Below are 14,952 nucleotides of genomic sequence, written 5' to 3' on the forward strand. Positions count from 1 at the left end.
GGCGCCCGGGCCGGCTGCGTGGGGCCGCCCCGCTCGAGTCCACCTTAACGGGGCCGAGCGGGCGCTGTTTGTACACAGAGCGGCGTCCCGTGCCCTTCCTGCCCCGCATCCTGCCCCGGAGCCTGCCCCCGTGCCGCCCCAGCCATGCCGCTGCTGCCCCCGGCTCCCGCGGGCAGCCGGGACCCTGCGCCAGCTCTCCCTGGCCTGGTGTGGGGCAGCAGCCCAGCCCCACTGGAGTCCTGGAGCCCACGCGGGGCCAAGCCTGGAGCCGGGCTCCTCTCCAGGCTGCACGGCCCTCCCTGAGGGGCAGCAGCCCCACAGCAGTGGGGCAGCAAGGGCCTCAAAAGCGGGGCCGGCGCTGAGCACTCGTGTGCTAAGGCAGCGCCTCTCCCCCCTTCCCCGGCCGCGCTGGGGACAGGACACAGAGGACAGAGGCGGTGGCTCTGGTGCTGCTCCGTTTATTGAGGTGACGCTGCCCCGGGCGCTGCGCGGCCCCGCGGGCTCGTGCTAAGGCAGCTGTGGCTCTCACAGGGCGCGGGGACGGGGCCCTGCCCGGCTGCGCAGGGCGGCACCGGGCTGGGACACGGCCCCAGAGCCAGGCAGGGCGGCCGCAGGCAGCGGCGGCTTCCTCAGTCCTTCCCCGGGTCCTCCTTCAGCGTCACCGTCCGGTTGAACACGAGCTGGGGAGAGGGAGGCAGCGCCCTGAGCACGGCGGCGCGCGGCGGGACAGAGCCACCCCGCTCCGCCAGCCGCACCTTCCTCGCGCTGCTGTCCGGATCCACGGAGAAGTAGCCCAGCCGCTCAAACTGGAACTTGCTGAAGGGCTGCGCGGACAACACGGATCTGTCGACCAGGGCAGTGTCGATCACGCGCAGCGAGTCCTGTGTGGGAAACAGGGACATGCAGCAGCTTAATGGGTGCATCCATTGCCCCTTTCGCCCCAGCCCCCTGTGCTGTGCCCATCCCGCCCCTCTCCCTGGAGCAGCTGGGGACAACCAGGGCCACATGAGGGAGCAGCAGGGGTAGCCCTGCAGCAGCTGCCTCTGGTTGTGGGGCAGCAGCTTCCTGGCTTCCCCCAGCCTTTTGGGCCCTTCTGCTACTACTCACAGGATTGAGGTCACTCAGAAATCCACCTGGGACCTCTGCGGGGTCCTCGGGATTTTTGTGCAAGAACCTGCGACGAGAGAGGGGCTGTCAGTCCAAGTCCCTGGGCGAGGGGCCGCTCTGCCCCTTGGCAGCCACGCTCAGAGCCCCACAGCAGCGTTGTCCCCACGGAGCAGCGGGGACACCTCTGCTGCCAGGTGGACGTGGCCTTTCCCCGGCACCCGCCAAGACCTGCAGTGCTGCCCAGGAGCACCGTGTCCTTTCCCCATGAGGGACACGGAGCCCTGGCCTGATGCACGAGGGGCCATGGGATACAGCCAGGCTGCCAGCATGACCGGCAGGAGCACAGAGCCGGCGGTGGCAGAAAGCTGCTGAACACGCAGCTCCGGTTTGAGCTGCCAAGAGGCAGCAGTGCCTCCGCAGAGCCTGCTGGCACCCGGCCACGCTGCCAGGCCAGGCTGCAGCAAAACCAACGACCCTGCGCCCGAGCCTCTGCGGGCAGCCCGGGGACTCACAGGCGCTCGTAGAGCCGCACTTCACACGCCAGCGGCTCTGACACCCAGTGGATGAAGGCTTTGGGCTTGTCTGCCGCGTCCGACTTGGTGCAGGTCACCTCCAGCTCCATGACGCGCCCGCCGGCGTCCTGATCAGGACGAGACGAATGAGGCAGGAGCCCCATCACTGCAGGTCGGCCGTGGGGCAGCCCCTCCAGCCCCACAGCATGGGGAGGGCAGGCTGGGGGCCGCCCCGCTCCACACAGCCGCTGTGGGCAGCCTCACAGCGCCAGGGCCCGGCGTCACCCACCTTGATGACATTCTGGACAGCAATGACATAGCCAGTGTGTCGCAGCCCCACCGGCTGCCCGGGGGCCAGGCGCTTGTAGCCCTTGTCTATGTCCTGTGAGACAGTTCAGCAGTGCAAGCGGGTGCCCAGGGCTGGCCCCGCTCCCCTGCATCCCTCCATTCCCAAAGTGGAGTTCCAGGAGCGAGCGCAGCACAGACTGATGTGTGCAGAGGTCCGTGCCCATCTCACCTCCCTGAAGTCCGTCTCCTCGATGTAGATGGTGGGCTGGAAGGGCACTTTGTGGAAGCCTCTGGTCTCATCAGCTGGGAAGTTGGGCACGAGGACGTCGAGGGCCTGGGGACAAGGCAGGGTGAGCGTTTGCCCCGGGAGCTCCCACCCCACACCCCAGCCCAAGGCTACCTCACCTGCGGAGCAGGGAAGTTGGTGATGGTGACCTTGAGCGGCTCCAGCACGGCCATGGCGCGGGGCGCCTTCTCGTTCAGCACCTCCCGCACGCAGGCCTCCAGCAGGTGTGGCTCCATCGTCGCCTGGGCCACCGTCACCCCGACCTGCGGGACACGGAGGCGTCACTGCGCCAGCTGAGGGACACAGCCATCTACCCCGGCCCACACGGCCCCTACCCGGGCACAGAAGTTGTTGATGGCCTCGGCGGGGAAGCCTCGCCGGCGCAGAGCCGTCAGCGTGAAGAGCCGCGGGTCGTCCCAATCCCTGCGGAAAGGACAACGTGACAGCAGAGCACGACATGACAGCGGAGCGAGGACAGAGAGAGACCGCACCAGCTGCGGCCTCGGGCCCACCTGACAGCGCCCGTCTCCACCAGCCGGATGATCTTCCTCTTGGAGACAACAGTGTAGAGGAGGTTCAGGCGCCCGTACTCCCACTGCACGGGGCAGTAGACATCCAGCGCGTTGCAAAGCCAGAAGTAGGAGGATCGTCTGCAAGGCAGGCACAGACCCAACCCATTCGGCTTTGTACTGGTCCACAGACACACCGGTCTCTGCTCAGCCCCACCAGCTCCCCCTGCTCCTCCGCATCCAAGCCCCGGCCAGGCTGCACCCAGAGGTTCCCTGTGTAAAGCTGCAAAGCTGCTGGGCCCAACGGGGGTCCAGGCTGCCTCTGGGCAGGCTGCATGTGCTGCTCACCTGGCCTGGAACTCCTTGGTGCAGAGGGAGTGCGTGATGTGCTCGATGGAGTCGCACAGGCAGTGCGTGTAGTCGTACGTGGGGTAGATGCACCTGGAAGGGCGGCGCGGTCAGCCCCGCTCCCAAACCCGGCACCGCCTCGCTGCCGGTCACCGCGACACAAGCCCGTCCTCGCCGCGCGCGCCGCCGACACCGCCCGCCCTACCACTTGTCCCCGGTGCGGTGGTGCGGAGTGAATTTGACACGGTAGGCGACGGGGTCCATCTTGCCATCCTCCATCACCAGCTTCATCCGCAGCGTGGCCTCCCCCTCCCCGAACTTGCCCTTCCGCATGTCCTGTGGAGCGGGAGGGCCGTGAGCTGGGCTAGGGCCCCGGCTCCCCACGCACACGCGGCGGCCACAGCCAGCCAGGCAGGACCTCGAAGAGCAGAAGCGACTCCTCCGCGGGCCGGTCCCGCCACGGCGAGGGCGCTGGGTTGTGGCCCTTGATCTCCTCCACCTTCTGATGGCAGACGTAGGCATGGCCCCTGCAGGGGGAAATACGGGCACCGCTGTGAGCGGCACGGCCCCTCGGCAAGCGGGAGCCCAGGGTGCTGCTCCGGCACCCCACCTGCCCCAGTGCCCACCTGCGGATGAGCTCCAGGGCCCAGGTGTAGAGCTGGTCAAAGTAATCCGAGGCGTGGGTCACTGCGTAGGGCTGGTAGCCTGCGGGCACGGGGAGCTGTGAGGCACCAGGTTGGCCCCGTCCTGCCTGGTGCCCCCTGCCCCATCAAGGAAGCAGCTGGGGCAGACACAGAGCAGGCAGGGGCTGCCCCAGCTCCCAGCTGCAGCACCCGCAGGCAGAGGCGCCCGCGGCAGCAGCAGCCCTAACCGTACCCAGCCACTCCACCATGTCCCGGATGGCTGTGAAGTACTTCTCCTCCTCCTTCTCGGGGTTGGTGTCGTCGTAGCGCAGGAAGCACACGCCACCATTGGCCTGGGGACGCGGGGACGGTCAGTGTGTGCTCCCCGAGGGGCTGCACAGCCAGGCCAGCAGCTCTGGTCCCAGAGCGTGTCTGGCCCCAGCGAGGGCCCCGGGGTTGCCAGCAGGGCTGGGCGCCTCTCACCTTGGCATAGCCGAAGTTGAAGTTGATGGCCTTGGCGTGGCCGATGTGCAGGATCCCGTTGGGCTCGGGTGGGAACCGCGTCCGCACCTGCACGGGATAAAGGGGACACATCTGTCCTTCAGCAGGAGACTCCGTCCCTTCCCACGAGAGGGGCACTAACACGAGACCACGAAGGTCTGACACGGCCCCGTGTGCCACATGGGTGCCACCTCTGACTGTCCCAAACATGGGCTGTGTCCCCCAGCCATGCTGCTCCCTGAGCCACAGCCTGGCACGCTGGACTCAGGGCTGAGCTCACCTGACCACCTGTGACTGCCAGGTGCTGCTTCAGAAGAGCCATGGTGTTGGGTGTCACCACGTAGCCCTCCGTCTTGTAGTTCTCTCCTGGAGGGGTGCAGGATGGTCAGGGTGGGTGCAGGGATCTCTTCCAGGGATGCGGCAGGGCTCCAGCTCCTCGCTGGGCTGGGCTGGGCTAGGCCAGCCCATAGGGAAGGACGTGGAGCCGAGAGGCTCACACAGAGCCCAAGGCTGGGGCCAGGCCACGCAGGCCCACACGTGGCTCCTACCAGGTCACGGTGCCTTTCCCACTCACCCGGCTTGTGGAACTTGAGGGCTTCTCCCCGGAGCTGCTCCAGCAGTGACAGTGTCTCCGTGCCCACCTCGCCTGCACACAATAGACAGGGGTTGAGCAGCAGCTGGTGCCACCACAACCCTCCCTGGCTGCCCCAGGGAGCAACCAGCACAAAATCCTGGCCCTGCAGCTCACGAGGGCCCAGCTCTGCCCAGCACCCTGCCCTCCCCTCCAGGGCAGGGTGGGTGCTGGACGCCAGGGCAGTTCCAGGAGCAAAGCAGTAACCTCCTGGGTCACTGCGTCCCTGGCACCTTGGGCGCTGGTTCCCGCAGGGTGGGTGGCAGCCGCCGGGGCGCTCCTCCCTGCTGACCAGGCCACCGCGGGCAGGGGCCACCGCAGCCCCTCACTCACGCACGGCCTCGGGTGTGCAGCGGTTGTCAGCAGGACGGTGGAGCCTCTTACCGTTCTCCACCACGGCCGCCTTCTGCTTCTCCGACGGGGCCGGACGGGCCTTCGTGGTCTGCAGGGACCAGCACAGCACGGCTGAGCACCTCAGCCAGCGCGCTCTGACCCCCAACCCTGCTGTCCCCGAGCATCCCCTCGGCCCAGGACAGTGACAGGGCCTAGGACAGCGCAGTGCTGTGCGACTGCAGCAGGTTCCCTCTGCCCGAGACATTTGCTACACCCGAGGAGCAGCAAATGACTCGAGGAGGCTCTGGAGCCAGCCCGGTACTGCCAGGCTCCTGCTTGCAGATTCAGGGCTCCGTGCCCAGCCCAGAGCCCAGCCAGACAGCCTGGAGGGTGCTCAGGGGAGCAGGAGTGTGACTGGGGGTACAGAACTCGCATTTGGGAGCTGCAAAGCCCACCTGGATACACAGGAAAAAGCCTATCCCGATGCCAGCCTTCCCTTCCGCCTCACCTTTGGTTTCTTTTCCAAATCAGCTTCTGTCTTGGGGCCCAGCAAATGCAGCACCTGAGGGAGCGAGAAAGGGGCCCAGTGCGGGCGCAGGGGTGGGAAAGGCGCCCAGCTCCCGTGCTGGCCACGGCACCGACAGCACCCCGAGCCCACGAAGCGCCCGGCCTGCCGCCCCGGCGCCCACCTGCAGGTCCACTTCGTTCTTGATGGTCTTGCCGTCTGCCCAGCGGAGCCGGCTCCGCGCCTCCCCTGCGGGCACAGGGACACGGTGGGCGAGAGGCCCGGCCCTGGGGGCTGCAGCCTCCGCACCCCTGGGCTGAGGACGAGACACTCGTGTCCTGAGCCGGGACGCCACGGATGGCGGCTGGGGGCAGTGCCCGGGATCAGGGATGTTCCCGGTGTCCCCAACATCCCCAGCGGGATTTCTGCCCCGGGCACGGTCTACATGGTGGTGAGGTGGGGAAGAGGCAGGCGCGGGGGAAGAGGAGGCGCCCGCAGCGCCGGCACCCTGCAGTACCGGTACCGTGTGCCGCAGCGCTCACCCATCAGCAGCCCCATGTTGAAGCGGTAGCGCTCGGCCAGCAGCTCCGCTCGGTGCCGGCTGACCACGGCCTCCACCTGGGGACGGACGGGCGGTGAGCGGGGCCGGGCGCGCCCCGCGGCCCCGCCGCCCGCTCACTCACGGCCTCCTCGATCTGCTCGGGGCTCACGCTCACGCCCACGCCGCACGCCTGCTCGAAGGCGGCCGCGTCCAGCGGCTCCAGCGGGTGGCTCTTCAGGTAGTCGAAGGAAGCCCAGGTGCTGCGGGGCCTTGAGGCGCGAGGCCGCGCTGTAGAGCAGCGTGCCCGTAGCCTTGTCCAGCGCCGGGCCCTGCGCGCGCTGCGCCTGCGGGACGGGGGCAGCGCGTGGGGACGGGACCCGCGCCGGGACGGGACCGCACCGGGACGGGACCGCGCCGGGACGGGACCGCGCCGGGACGGGACCGCGCCGGGACGGGACCCGCCACGGAACGGGACCCGCCACGGGACGGGCCCCGCCACGGGACGGGACCCGCCACGGAACGGGACCCGCCACGGAACGGGACCCGCCACGGAACGGGACCCGCCACGGAACGGGACCCGCCACGGAACGGGACCGCGCCGGGACGGGCCCCGCGCCGGGACGGGCCCCGCGCCGGGACGGGCCCCGCGCCGGGACGGGACCCGCGCCGGGACGGGACCCGCGCCGGGACGGGACCCGCGCCGGGACGGGACCGCGCCGGGACGGGACCCGCCACGGGACGGGACCCTCCGTGGGACGGGCCCCGCGCCGGGACGGGCCCCGCACTTGAACGGGACCGTACCGGGACGGGTCCCGCGCCGGGCCGGGCCCCTCCGTGGGACGGGCCCCGCGCCGGTATGAGCCCCGCGCCGGGCCGGGCCCCGCGCCGGGCCCCTCCGGAGGTGTCCCCGCACCTGCAGCACGGCCTGGCGCAGCAGCGCGCTCAGCGCCGCGTTGCGCAGCGTCTCGCGGGCCTTGGCCTCGCTGAGGCCGATGCCGGTGAAGAGCCCCAGCGCCTCGGCCGCCTCCGCCTCCTCCGCCGCCGCCGCCATGCTGCCGCCGCCGCCGCCTGCCGCCAGGGGGGCGGGGCCACGCCTGGCCAATCGGGGCTGGGCGGGCGGGGCGCCGGAGAAAGCTCTGCCAATAGAATCCGCGCACTTCCCAACTGGCCTAATAGGAAGGCGAAGGGAGTAACGGCCTCCGCGAATGGGCGCGCGGGGGGCGGGGCCGGGCGTGCGAGCCGTTGCATCATTTAAAGGGCCCGGCGCAGCCGCGGGACACGTGGTGGAGCCGGGGCGGGGCCGCGGTGCTGGGCGGGGCCTCGTGGTGGGGCGGGGTCAGACATCGAGGGGCGGGGTCAGACCCCAGGAGGGGCGGGGCTCTACGGCGCGCCCCGCCTCCTGCCTGCCCTAGACCCGCCCCCCGACCGGCCCCCACCCCGGTGCCCTCCCGTGTCAGTTCCCGTGCCGGTTCCCGGGCCCTCTCCGTGCCCCCGCTCTCCCACGTCCCGTATCCCACCCCGTGTCCCCCCATCATGTCCCACATCCCCCTGCCCCTCCTCTGTGCCCCGGCTTTCCCTGTCACGTCCCATATCCCACCCCACGTCCCCTCACCGTGTCCTGCCTTCCCCTATGTCCCCAGTGGGCTCTGTGTCCCTGCCCCGTGTCCCATGTGCCACCACCCATGTCCCTCTCCCTGCGTCCCTTCCAGATACCAGGACAACCCCCTGTCCTCTCCCCGGCTCCACGTTCCCTATCCCTGCTCCACGTCCCTCCCATCTCTGCCATTTCTCCCCACCGACAGCCCCGGCAGGGGTCCCAGGTGGGGGACACCCCCCGTGCCCCACAGCACCCTGGTGCAGCAGGCGGGTGGCTGCCAGAGACCTTTATTGGAGCCACCGATGGCAATGGGACGGGGGCAGCGGCTGGGCAGGAGGCCTGGCTGGCCCAGGGGGCTCAGCCCCCACCGGCTATCCACGTTACTCCACAGCCTGCACCGTCCCCGCGGCCTCCTTGTCCTCCGCAGCGGGCGCCGCCTGGGTCTCCCGAGTCTCCTTGTCCCCTGTGTCAGACAACCGCTGTCTCCCCTTGATCTCCTTGATCGCTGCAGTGGGCACCGCGTGGGTGTCCTGAGTCCCCCGGTGCCCCACGGCAGGTGCCTGCTGGGTGCCCTCGGCCTCCTTGTCCCCCAGAGTGGACACCCGTTGTGTCCCCTCGTCCTCCTTGTCCCCCGCAGCAGCCGCCTGTTGTGTCCGCTTGGCCTCCTTGTCCCTCACAGTGGACGCCTGTTGTGTCTCCTTGTCCCCCGCAGCGGCCGCCTGTAGTGTTCTGTCGTCCTCCTCGTCCCCCGCAGCGCCCGCCGGCCGCGCGCCCGGCTCCGGCAGCGGCTTCACGCTGTAGCGCGCGCAGACGTGCGTGCCCGACACGCTGCGGTACTCGCCCATCTCGGTGCGCACGGCCTCGTTCTGCGTCACCGTGAGCAGCACGGGCACGGAGAAGGTGACCTCGCGGCGCAGCACGTGCACGCGGAGCACGGCGCGCGGCGGCACGGCGGCCGGCAGCTGCACGGCCACCCGCTCGCGCCGCGTGCTGCTCTCGCTGCGCCCCTTGTGCACCGTGAACACGTTGGCCGCCTCCACGGCCAGCGTGAAGGAGAGCCCGGCCTTGAGGCTGGTGGCATTGCTGAAGTGGAAGCTCTGCCAGAGCGCCGTGCCGTACTCGCGCGCGCTGCTGGCCGCCAGCGCCTGCTCCCGCCACGTCTCGTTCACCGCCACGATCTCGTCCAGCAGCACCTCGCGCTCGTCCTCCACGCGCCGCTGCTCCCAGAGGAGCCGCGCGGCCACGAGCGGGCGGCCCGGGCGCAGCGGGCGCAGGTGCGAGAGCCGCCCTTGCAGGCCCTGCTCGGGCTCGTAGCGCGCCAGGCGCTCGCCGGGCCACGCGAGGCAGCGGCGCCCGCCGCCGCCGGGGTGCTGCGACAGCTCCCACACGCCGCGCTGCACCTCGTGCGAGCCCACGCGGTCGTTGAAGTAGCCGTAGGCCAGGTTGGTCTCTTCGGTGACCACCTTGCGGGCGCCCTGGAAATGGGGCCGCTCGTAGAGGGTGATCTGCGGCTCGCAGAGGTCGTGGTGCACGAGGCGCAGCGAGGAGAAGCTGCGCGGGCGCCCCACGGCCGGGTGCTCGCCCTCCTCGAAGACGTGCGCCTCCCCCTCGTACTTGGCGCCCGTGTAGGCCACCCAGGGCTGCCCCAGCACCTTGAGCGAGGCGATGCAGTCGCCGAAGTCGAGCTCGTGCAGGTCGGGCACATCGCAGCTGAACTCGCGGCTCAGCCCCTCGAAGTCGGCGCGCTCGAACACGGTGATGCGGTTCATGGCGACGGCCCCGCGCCGGGCCCCCCCGTCGCTCCGCTCCGCGCCGCTCCGCCGCCGCTGTTATCTGGCCCGGCCGTGGGCCGGGACGCCGGGTGGCCCCGGGACCAGCCCTGCCGGAAAGTCCTGCCTCGCCCCGGCACGCAGCGCTCCAGCGGCAGCGAGTCACCGCCAATTAGCGCTTCCGCCCTGCCTGAGCTAATTACAGCGCCGGCCGGCGGGGCAGGACCAGCGGGCTCACCCCGCAGGGTCACCGGGTACGGCGGAATGACGATGGGGAAGGTCCTACAGGTGCACGACCCAGCCGTGGGACACAGCCCCCCAGCAGAGTACAGCCCCCGGGCAAGGTGGAGCCCCTGGCAAGGTGTAGCCCCCCAGTGTGGCACGGCCCAGCCGATCTCGCCAGCACGGCACCACGCACGGCCCGGCACATGCAGCCCCCCCATCGCAGCGTGTTGCAACGCTGCCCCGTGACGCGGCATGACGAGCGTGCTGTCACCAACACAGCCCAACGCGGCCCCTGCCCTGGCACCTGGCCCGAGCACGGCCCGTGTCCGAAGCCGACACCGCGGCCCCGGCCCGCGGCCACCGCCGGGGGTGCCCGCAAAGGGACAAGGAGCCCTGGGCTGGGTCCGACCTGCAGCCGAGACCCCCAGCCCTGGGGCGGGATGCGCCGCGCCGGCCGGCGCTGGGCCTGGCGGCAGCTGCACGGGGTGCCCCAACACCGGCCATGGGCACCGTGTGACCGGGAGAAGGGACTGGTGGCCCCGCTGTCCCACCGTTCCCACCCTGCCTGGATCGCCCTACACGCACTGCTGTGGTCCACCCACCCCAGGGTGAGAAACTGGGCCCCCTGCCCCACACGAAGAGGCGGCACCTTATTCCAGCTCCCACCCCGCTCCGTGCGCTCCGTACTCGAATCCATCACATCGAGCCCCCGCCGCACACCCCCTGCCAACCTGCCGAGCCAGGAGTGTGCCAGGGTCTCCCAATTTATTGCCAGATGTCGGGGCGGTCGGGGTTACACCAGACAAACGCTACGGGAAGCAGTTAGTGAGCGAGGCGCTGCCCGGCCGCCGCGGGGCGCCGGTGGATGGACAGACGGACGGACGGGCGGGCGCACGGACGGAGGCCGGGGCCGGGCTGCGCGCGGGAGCCCGGAGCCCCGCGCCGGGGCGCCGGCCCGGGCGGCCGCCGGCGGGCAGCGGCGGTGGGAGGCGGCGCTGGCATTATTGCTATGGCGGGCGGGAGCGGCGCGGCGCTCAGATCACAGTCTCGAAGAGCGTCGCCTTCTCCTTGGGCGGCTCCGGGGCCAGCAGCTTGGCCTCGGCCTCGGGCGTCAGGTACTCCAGGTGGTGGTGGCCCCAGATGGGCGTCGTGAGGAGCTGCCAGCGCTGCGGGGACACGGCGCGTGAGCGGGGACACGGCGCGTGAGCGGGGACACGGTGCCTCTGCGGGCGCGCGCGGTGCCGCCGGGCTCACCTCGCGCAGGGAGCCTTTGCAGCGCAGGAGCTTGTAGAGGACGGTGCAGGGGATGCAGAGCATGGAGGAGAGCGCCAGCACCCAGCCGATGGCGTCGCCCCACCACGGGTACACGTACGTCTTGTTGTACGTCAGCGGCTTGTAGTTCACCACGTGGAACACGAAGATGCCCTGCGCCCGCAGAGGCGCTGAGCGCCCACGCTGCCGCTGCCCCGGCCCCGCACGTGGGGCAGCCCCGCGCCCCGGCCCCAGGGACCCCAACCGCGTGGCTCCCCACGGCCCCGACACGCACAGGATCCCAACGCCCTCGTGTCCCAACGTGCATGGGGCTCTACAGACCCCAAGCACGCAGGGGTCATCCGTAAGCCCAGACACGTCACTCCCCCAGATCCCAACACACGTCCCTCATGTGGCTCCCCAGCCCCCCAACTTGTGAACAACTCCTGCAGAGCCCCAGGACACATTTGACACCCTGGGGTCCCGACCCACGTGTGGCTCCCATGGACCATAACACATGCGGCTCTCCGGGGTCCCAGGGTGCACATTCCCACAGCCCCATGTGGCTCGCAGTGACCCCAACACACAAGCGACTCCCTGATACCCCCCCCCACACGTGACTCCTTGCGGTACCAACATCCACACGGCCCACGACACGCCGACACGTGTCGGGCGCCCTGACACACGTGGGGCTCCCCAGGGTCCCCCCACACACGTGACTCCCCCCCGGTCCCAAAACACGTCCCCCTGGTCCCCACACGCGGCTCCCGCCGCCCCGACACGTGTGGCTCCGCGGCGCCCCGTGCTGCCATGTGCGGAGCGGCCGCCGGGGGGAGCCCGCCGCCCACGGCACCGCGGCGCCCGGGCGCACACGCTTGCACACGCTTGCACACGCTTGCACACGCGCGTCAGCCCCGCTCACCACGCAGACCAGCGGCGTCACCACGGCCCAGCACCACTTCATGAAGGGCAGGGGCCGGTAGCCGATCATGCGGGCCACGTCGTCCATGAAGCGGTCGGCACCTGCGGGCGCGGGGGTGTCACACGGGGCCCCGCGGGGCGCCCGCGGCCCCCCGCCCGGCGGCGCCGGCCTCACCGTAGACCCAGGCGATGACGACGCACTCCCAGAAGGCCTGCCAGAGCAGCGTGATGCCGCTGGCCGAGTAGTTGTCGAAGAGCTGGAACACGTACATGCCGCCCTGCGGGACGGCACGCGCCGCGCGTCCGTGGGGCTGCGCCGGCTGCCGGGGCGCAGGCGGCCCCGGGGACGCGAGTGCCCCACGGCGCCCCGTGCAGCGAGCCACGGGTGACCCGCGTGGTAGCGGCAACCCACGCAGCACTGCACGCTGCACCGGTGACCCGTGCAGCGCCGGGGACGCAGACGGCGCCGGTGGCCCTTGTGGCACAAACGACCCACAAAGTTTCCACAGGTGACCCACACGGTGCAGGGACCCCATGGACACGCCACGGGGAGCTGCTGCCCCACGCGGGGGCCACCCCAGAGCACAGCCCCGGGCCAGGCGGGCCGTGTCCCCACCTGTGTCACCATGGAGAGGTCGATGAGGCAGCACACGAGGCAGCAGAGCGCGGCGGTGAGCTCCCGGCGCAGCGAGCCGGCCCCCGGCTGGGGGAAGAGGTCCAGGATGCCCGTGATGAAGCCCTCCACGCCGACGAACTGCGGCGGGAATGAGGCTCGCGGGCGGCTCGTGCCACGCCGGCGCTGGCCCCCTCCCCGCCACCCTACCTGGCTGTCAAGTCCCAGCACGAGGAGCATGAAGAAGAAGAGCGTGGCCCAGAGCGGGGACAAGGGCATCAGCGTCACGGCTTTGGGGTAGGCGATGAAGGCCAGGCCCGGGCCTGCAGGGACAGCGGGGTCGCTAGCACCGCTGCGGGCGCTCGCCGAGCGCCTCGTCCCACCGGCCGGCACTCACCGGACTCGGCCACCTTGGAGATGTCCACGCCTTGCTCCGAAGCCATGAAGCCCAGCACGGAGAAGACGACGAAGCCGGCGAAGAAGCTGGTGGAGCTGTTGATCACGGCCAGGATGTAGGCATCCCTGCGGGCGGGAGCGGGTCAGCGCGGCGCCGGCCACGCCGCGGGCACCGGCGCAGGAGCACAGAGCTCTACCGGTAGCAGTTGTTGTGGAAGCGGTTGTAGCTGCCCAGCGCGGTCAGCGCTCCCAGCCCGATGGCGTAGGAGAAGAAGATCTGGGTGCCCGCATCGATCCAGACCTGGGGCGCAAGGGAGAGCGTCGGGGACGGGTGCCGGGGCCGGCGTCGCGGTGCCCGCGTCCCCCTGCCCTCACCTGCGCCTCGGCCAGCTTGGACCAGTCGGGTTTCAGGTAGTAGACGATGCCGCCCAGCGCGCCGGGCAGCGTCACGCCATGGACCAGCAGCAGGATGAGGACCACGTAGGGGAAGAGCGCCGTGAAGTAGACGATCTGCGGAGGGGCGGGCGCCGCTCAGACCCCTGTGTCCGAGGCGCTGACGTCCCAGCGGGGCCACGGCTCGTGGACGGCCAGGGCTGCTGGTGACGCCTCCTCGGCAGACGTGGGGCTGGACGTCCCGCACGCACCACGGTGGCTGGGAGCATCGTTGAGTGCTCCCGCGTCGGCAGCCGCAACGTGCCCGAGGCGGGACGAGCGGCGCGCGCCGCCGGGCACGCCGCGGGCCGCGAGGGACGCGGCCGCCCCGCGTTACCTTCCCCGTAGACTTGACGCCCTTCCAGATGCAGAAGTAGACCACGACCCAGGTGGTGACCAAGCAGAGGATCATCTGCCAGTTCATCTCCCCCGGCTCGCTGAGGTCCCCCGAGAGCCGCAGCACTTTGTTCCTGCCGGGGGGCGGCGCTGAGCACCGGGGGGGCCCCGTGGCGTCCCCCCCCGCGGCCCCACACTCACTCCCAGAACTCGATGACGGGCGAGCGCTTGTTGGCCATGTCGGCACAGCTGACGTTGAAGGCGCTGGCGTTGGCGCTGGCGTTGGCGCACAGCTCCAGGTGGAAGAACTCGGCGCACTGCTCCGTGTTCCACGCGTGGCCGCACGTGGCCCAGGGCAGCGTGTCCGTCAGCGAGTGCACCAGGTAGAAGAGCCCCCACACCAGGATCATGATGTAGTAGGAGTTGCAGAAGAAGACGATCACCATAGAGGCCAAGCCCAGACCTGGCGCGCGGGGCAGAGCGGAGCTTGGAGCGGCGCCCAGCCCTGGTGCCCGTGGTGGGACACGGGGAGCCGCCGGGCACGGGCAGAGCCAGCAGGATGCGGGGAGGAGCTGGGACCTGCACAGCGGATGGGGTGGCACGCAGGGAGCCGGTGGGGACGGGGCAGGACACAGGGGCAGCAGGAAGGACACTGGGGAGTCCCCACGGGCACAGGCGGCGGGACGGGCACAGGGAGCGGCCGGGCACGGAGGAGACTCGGGCGCCGCGGGTCACGGGGCCGGGCACGGAGCCCGCAGGGCGCGCGGGCAGCGGCGGGCAGGGCCGGAGGCGGGAGCAGCGGGCGCAGGGAGCCGGCAGGGCGCGGGCAGCGCGCGCCGGCCCCGGGCAGAGTGCAGCGGGAGGCGCGCGGCGCCGGCAGCCCCAAGGGGCAGGGTGCAGGCACCACGTGCAGGCAGCCCCGGCAGGGCGCCGGGTGCTGACAGCACGGAGCCTGGGCAGGGCGCTGCGTGCAGGAGACACGCGCAGCGAGTCCCGGCAGGGCGCTGGGTGCTGCCAGCACCGTGCCAGGAGCCACGGCAGGGCGCTGTGTGCTGCACCATGCAGGCAGTCCTGGGCAGGGAGTCCTGGACAGGGTGCTGCCAGCCCCAGCAAAGGAGCGGGAAACCCAGGCACTGCGCACGGTGCTGCCAGCCCCGGGAAGGGCAGCAGGAACCCCCCGGCACGGTGCAGGCTCTGCCAGCCCCGGGAAGGGCAGCAGGAACCCCCC

The 14,952-nt window shown here is 71.0% G+C and overlaps 3 protein-coding genes across 3 annotated transcripts; all 3 read right to left on the reverse strand.

The window, feature by feature from the left end:
* Positions 1-616: 616 nt before the first annotated feature.
* On the reverse strand, positions 617-7,235 carry QARS (glutaminyl-tRNA synthetase). The gene is given in 24 exon segments (XM_026052614.1): positions 617-680; positions 756-881; positions 1,108-1,174; positions 1,620-1,747; positions 1,909-2,001; positions 2,137-2,241; positions 2,313-2,456; positions 2,529-2,616; positions 2,706-2,843; positions 3,051-3,143; positions 3,256-3,386; positions 3,469-3,577; positions 3,677-3,755; positions 3,927-4,026; positions 4,157-4,243; positions 4,455-4,540; positions 4,749-4,820; positions 5,190-5,247; positions 5,647-5,700; positions 5,828-5,892; positions 6,186-6,261; positions 6,327-6,429; positions 6,431-6,528; positions 7,098-7,235. Coding segments are annotated over 24 exon segments (2,289 nt in total). The 3' UTR covers positions 617-629.
* Positions 7,236-8,161: 926 nt separating this feature from the next.
* On the reverse strand, positions 8,162-9,550 carry LOC112958696 (epidermal differentiation-specific protein-like). The gene has a single exon (XM_026052615.1). The coding sequence runs from the start codon at positions 9,548-9,550 to the stop codon at positions 8,162-8,164; it is 1,389 nt and encodes a 462-aa protein (XP_025908400.1).
* Positions 9,551-10,785: 1,235 nt separating this feature from the next.
* Positions 10,786-14,205, reverse strand: SLC6A8 (solute carrier family 6 member 8). Its single transcript, XM_026052682.1, has 11 exons — positions 13,926-14,205; positions 13,726-13,858; positions 13,332-13,466; positions 13,154-13,257; positions 12,958-13,082; positions 12,771-12,883; positions 12,564-12,701; positions 12,123-12,225; positions 11,949-12,049; positions 11,030-11,200; positions 10,786-10,941 (listed from the first exon to the last, which is right to left on the reverse strand). Exons 1-11 carry the CDS (start codon positions 14,168-14,170, stop codon positions 10,810-10,812), a joined length of 1,500 nt encoding a protein of 499 aa, XP_025908467.1. The 5' UTR covers positions 14,171-14,205; the 3' UTR covers positions 10,786-10,809.
* Between the last annotated feature and the right edge of the window lie 747 nt (positions 14,206-14,952).

This window comes from Nothoprocta perdicaria, unplaced genomic scaffold, assembly GCF_003342845.1.
Source record: "Nothoprocta perdicaria isolate Ctin4 unplaced genomic scaffold, notPer1 scaffold_9, whole genome shotgun sequence".
NCBI lineage: Eukaryota > Metazoa > Chordata > Aves > Tinamiformes > Tinamidae > Nothoprocta > Nothoprocta perdicaria.

What these genes read in the sequence shown, in the direction of transcription:
- SLC6A8 (XM_026052682.1), bottom strand. Translation starts at nt 14,170, where the DNA reads ATGGTGATCGTCTTCTTCTGCAACTCCTACTACATCATGATCCTGGTG. An exon ending in CGTCATCGCCTGGGTCTACG is followed by an intron (nt 12,050 to 12,122) that starts GTGAGGCCGGCG and finishes CCGCGCCCGCAG; the next exon opens with GTGCCGACCGCTTCATGGAC. An exon ending in GCAAAGGCTCCCTGCGCGAG is followed by an intron (nt 10,942 to 11,029) that starts GTGAGCCCGGCG and finishes GTGTCCCCGCAG; the next exon opens with CGCTGGCAGCTCCTCACGAC.
- LOC112958696 (XM_026052615.1), bottom strand. Translation starts at nt 9,550, where the DNA reads ATGAACCGCATCACCGTGTTCGAGCGCGCCGACTTCGAGGGGCTGAGC.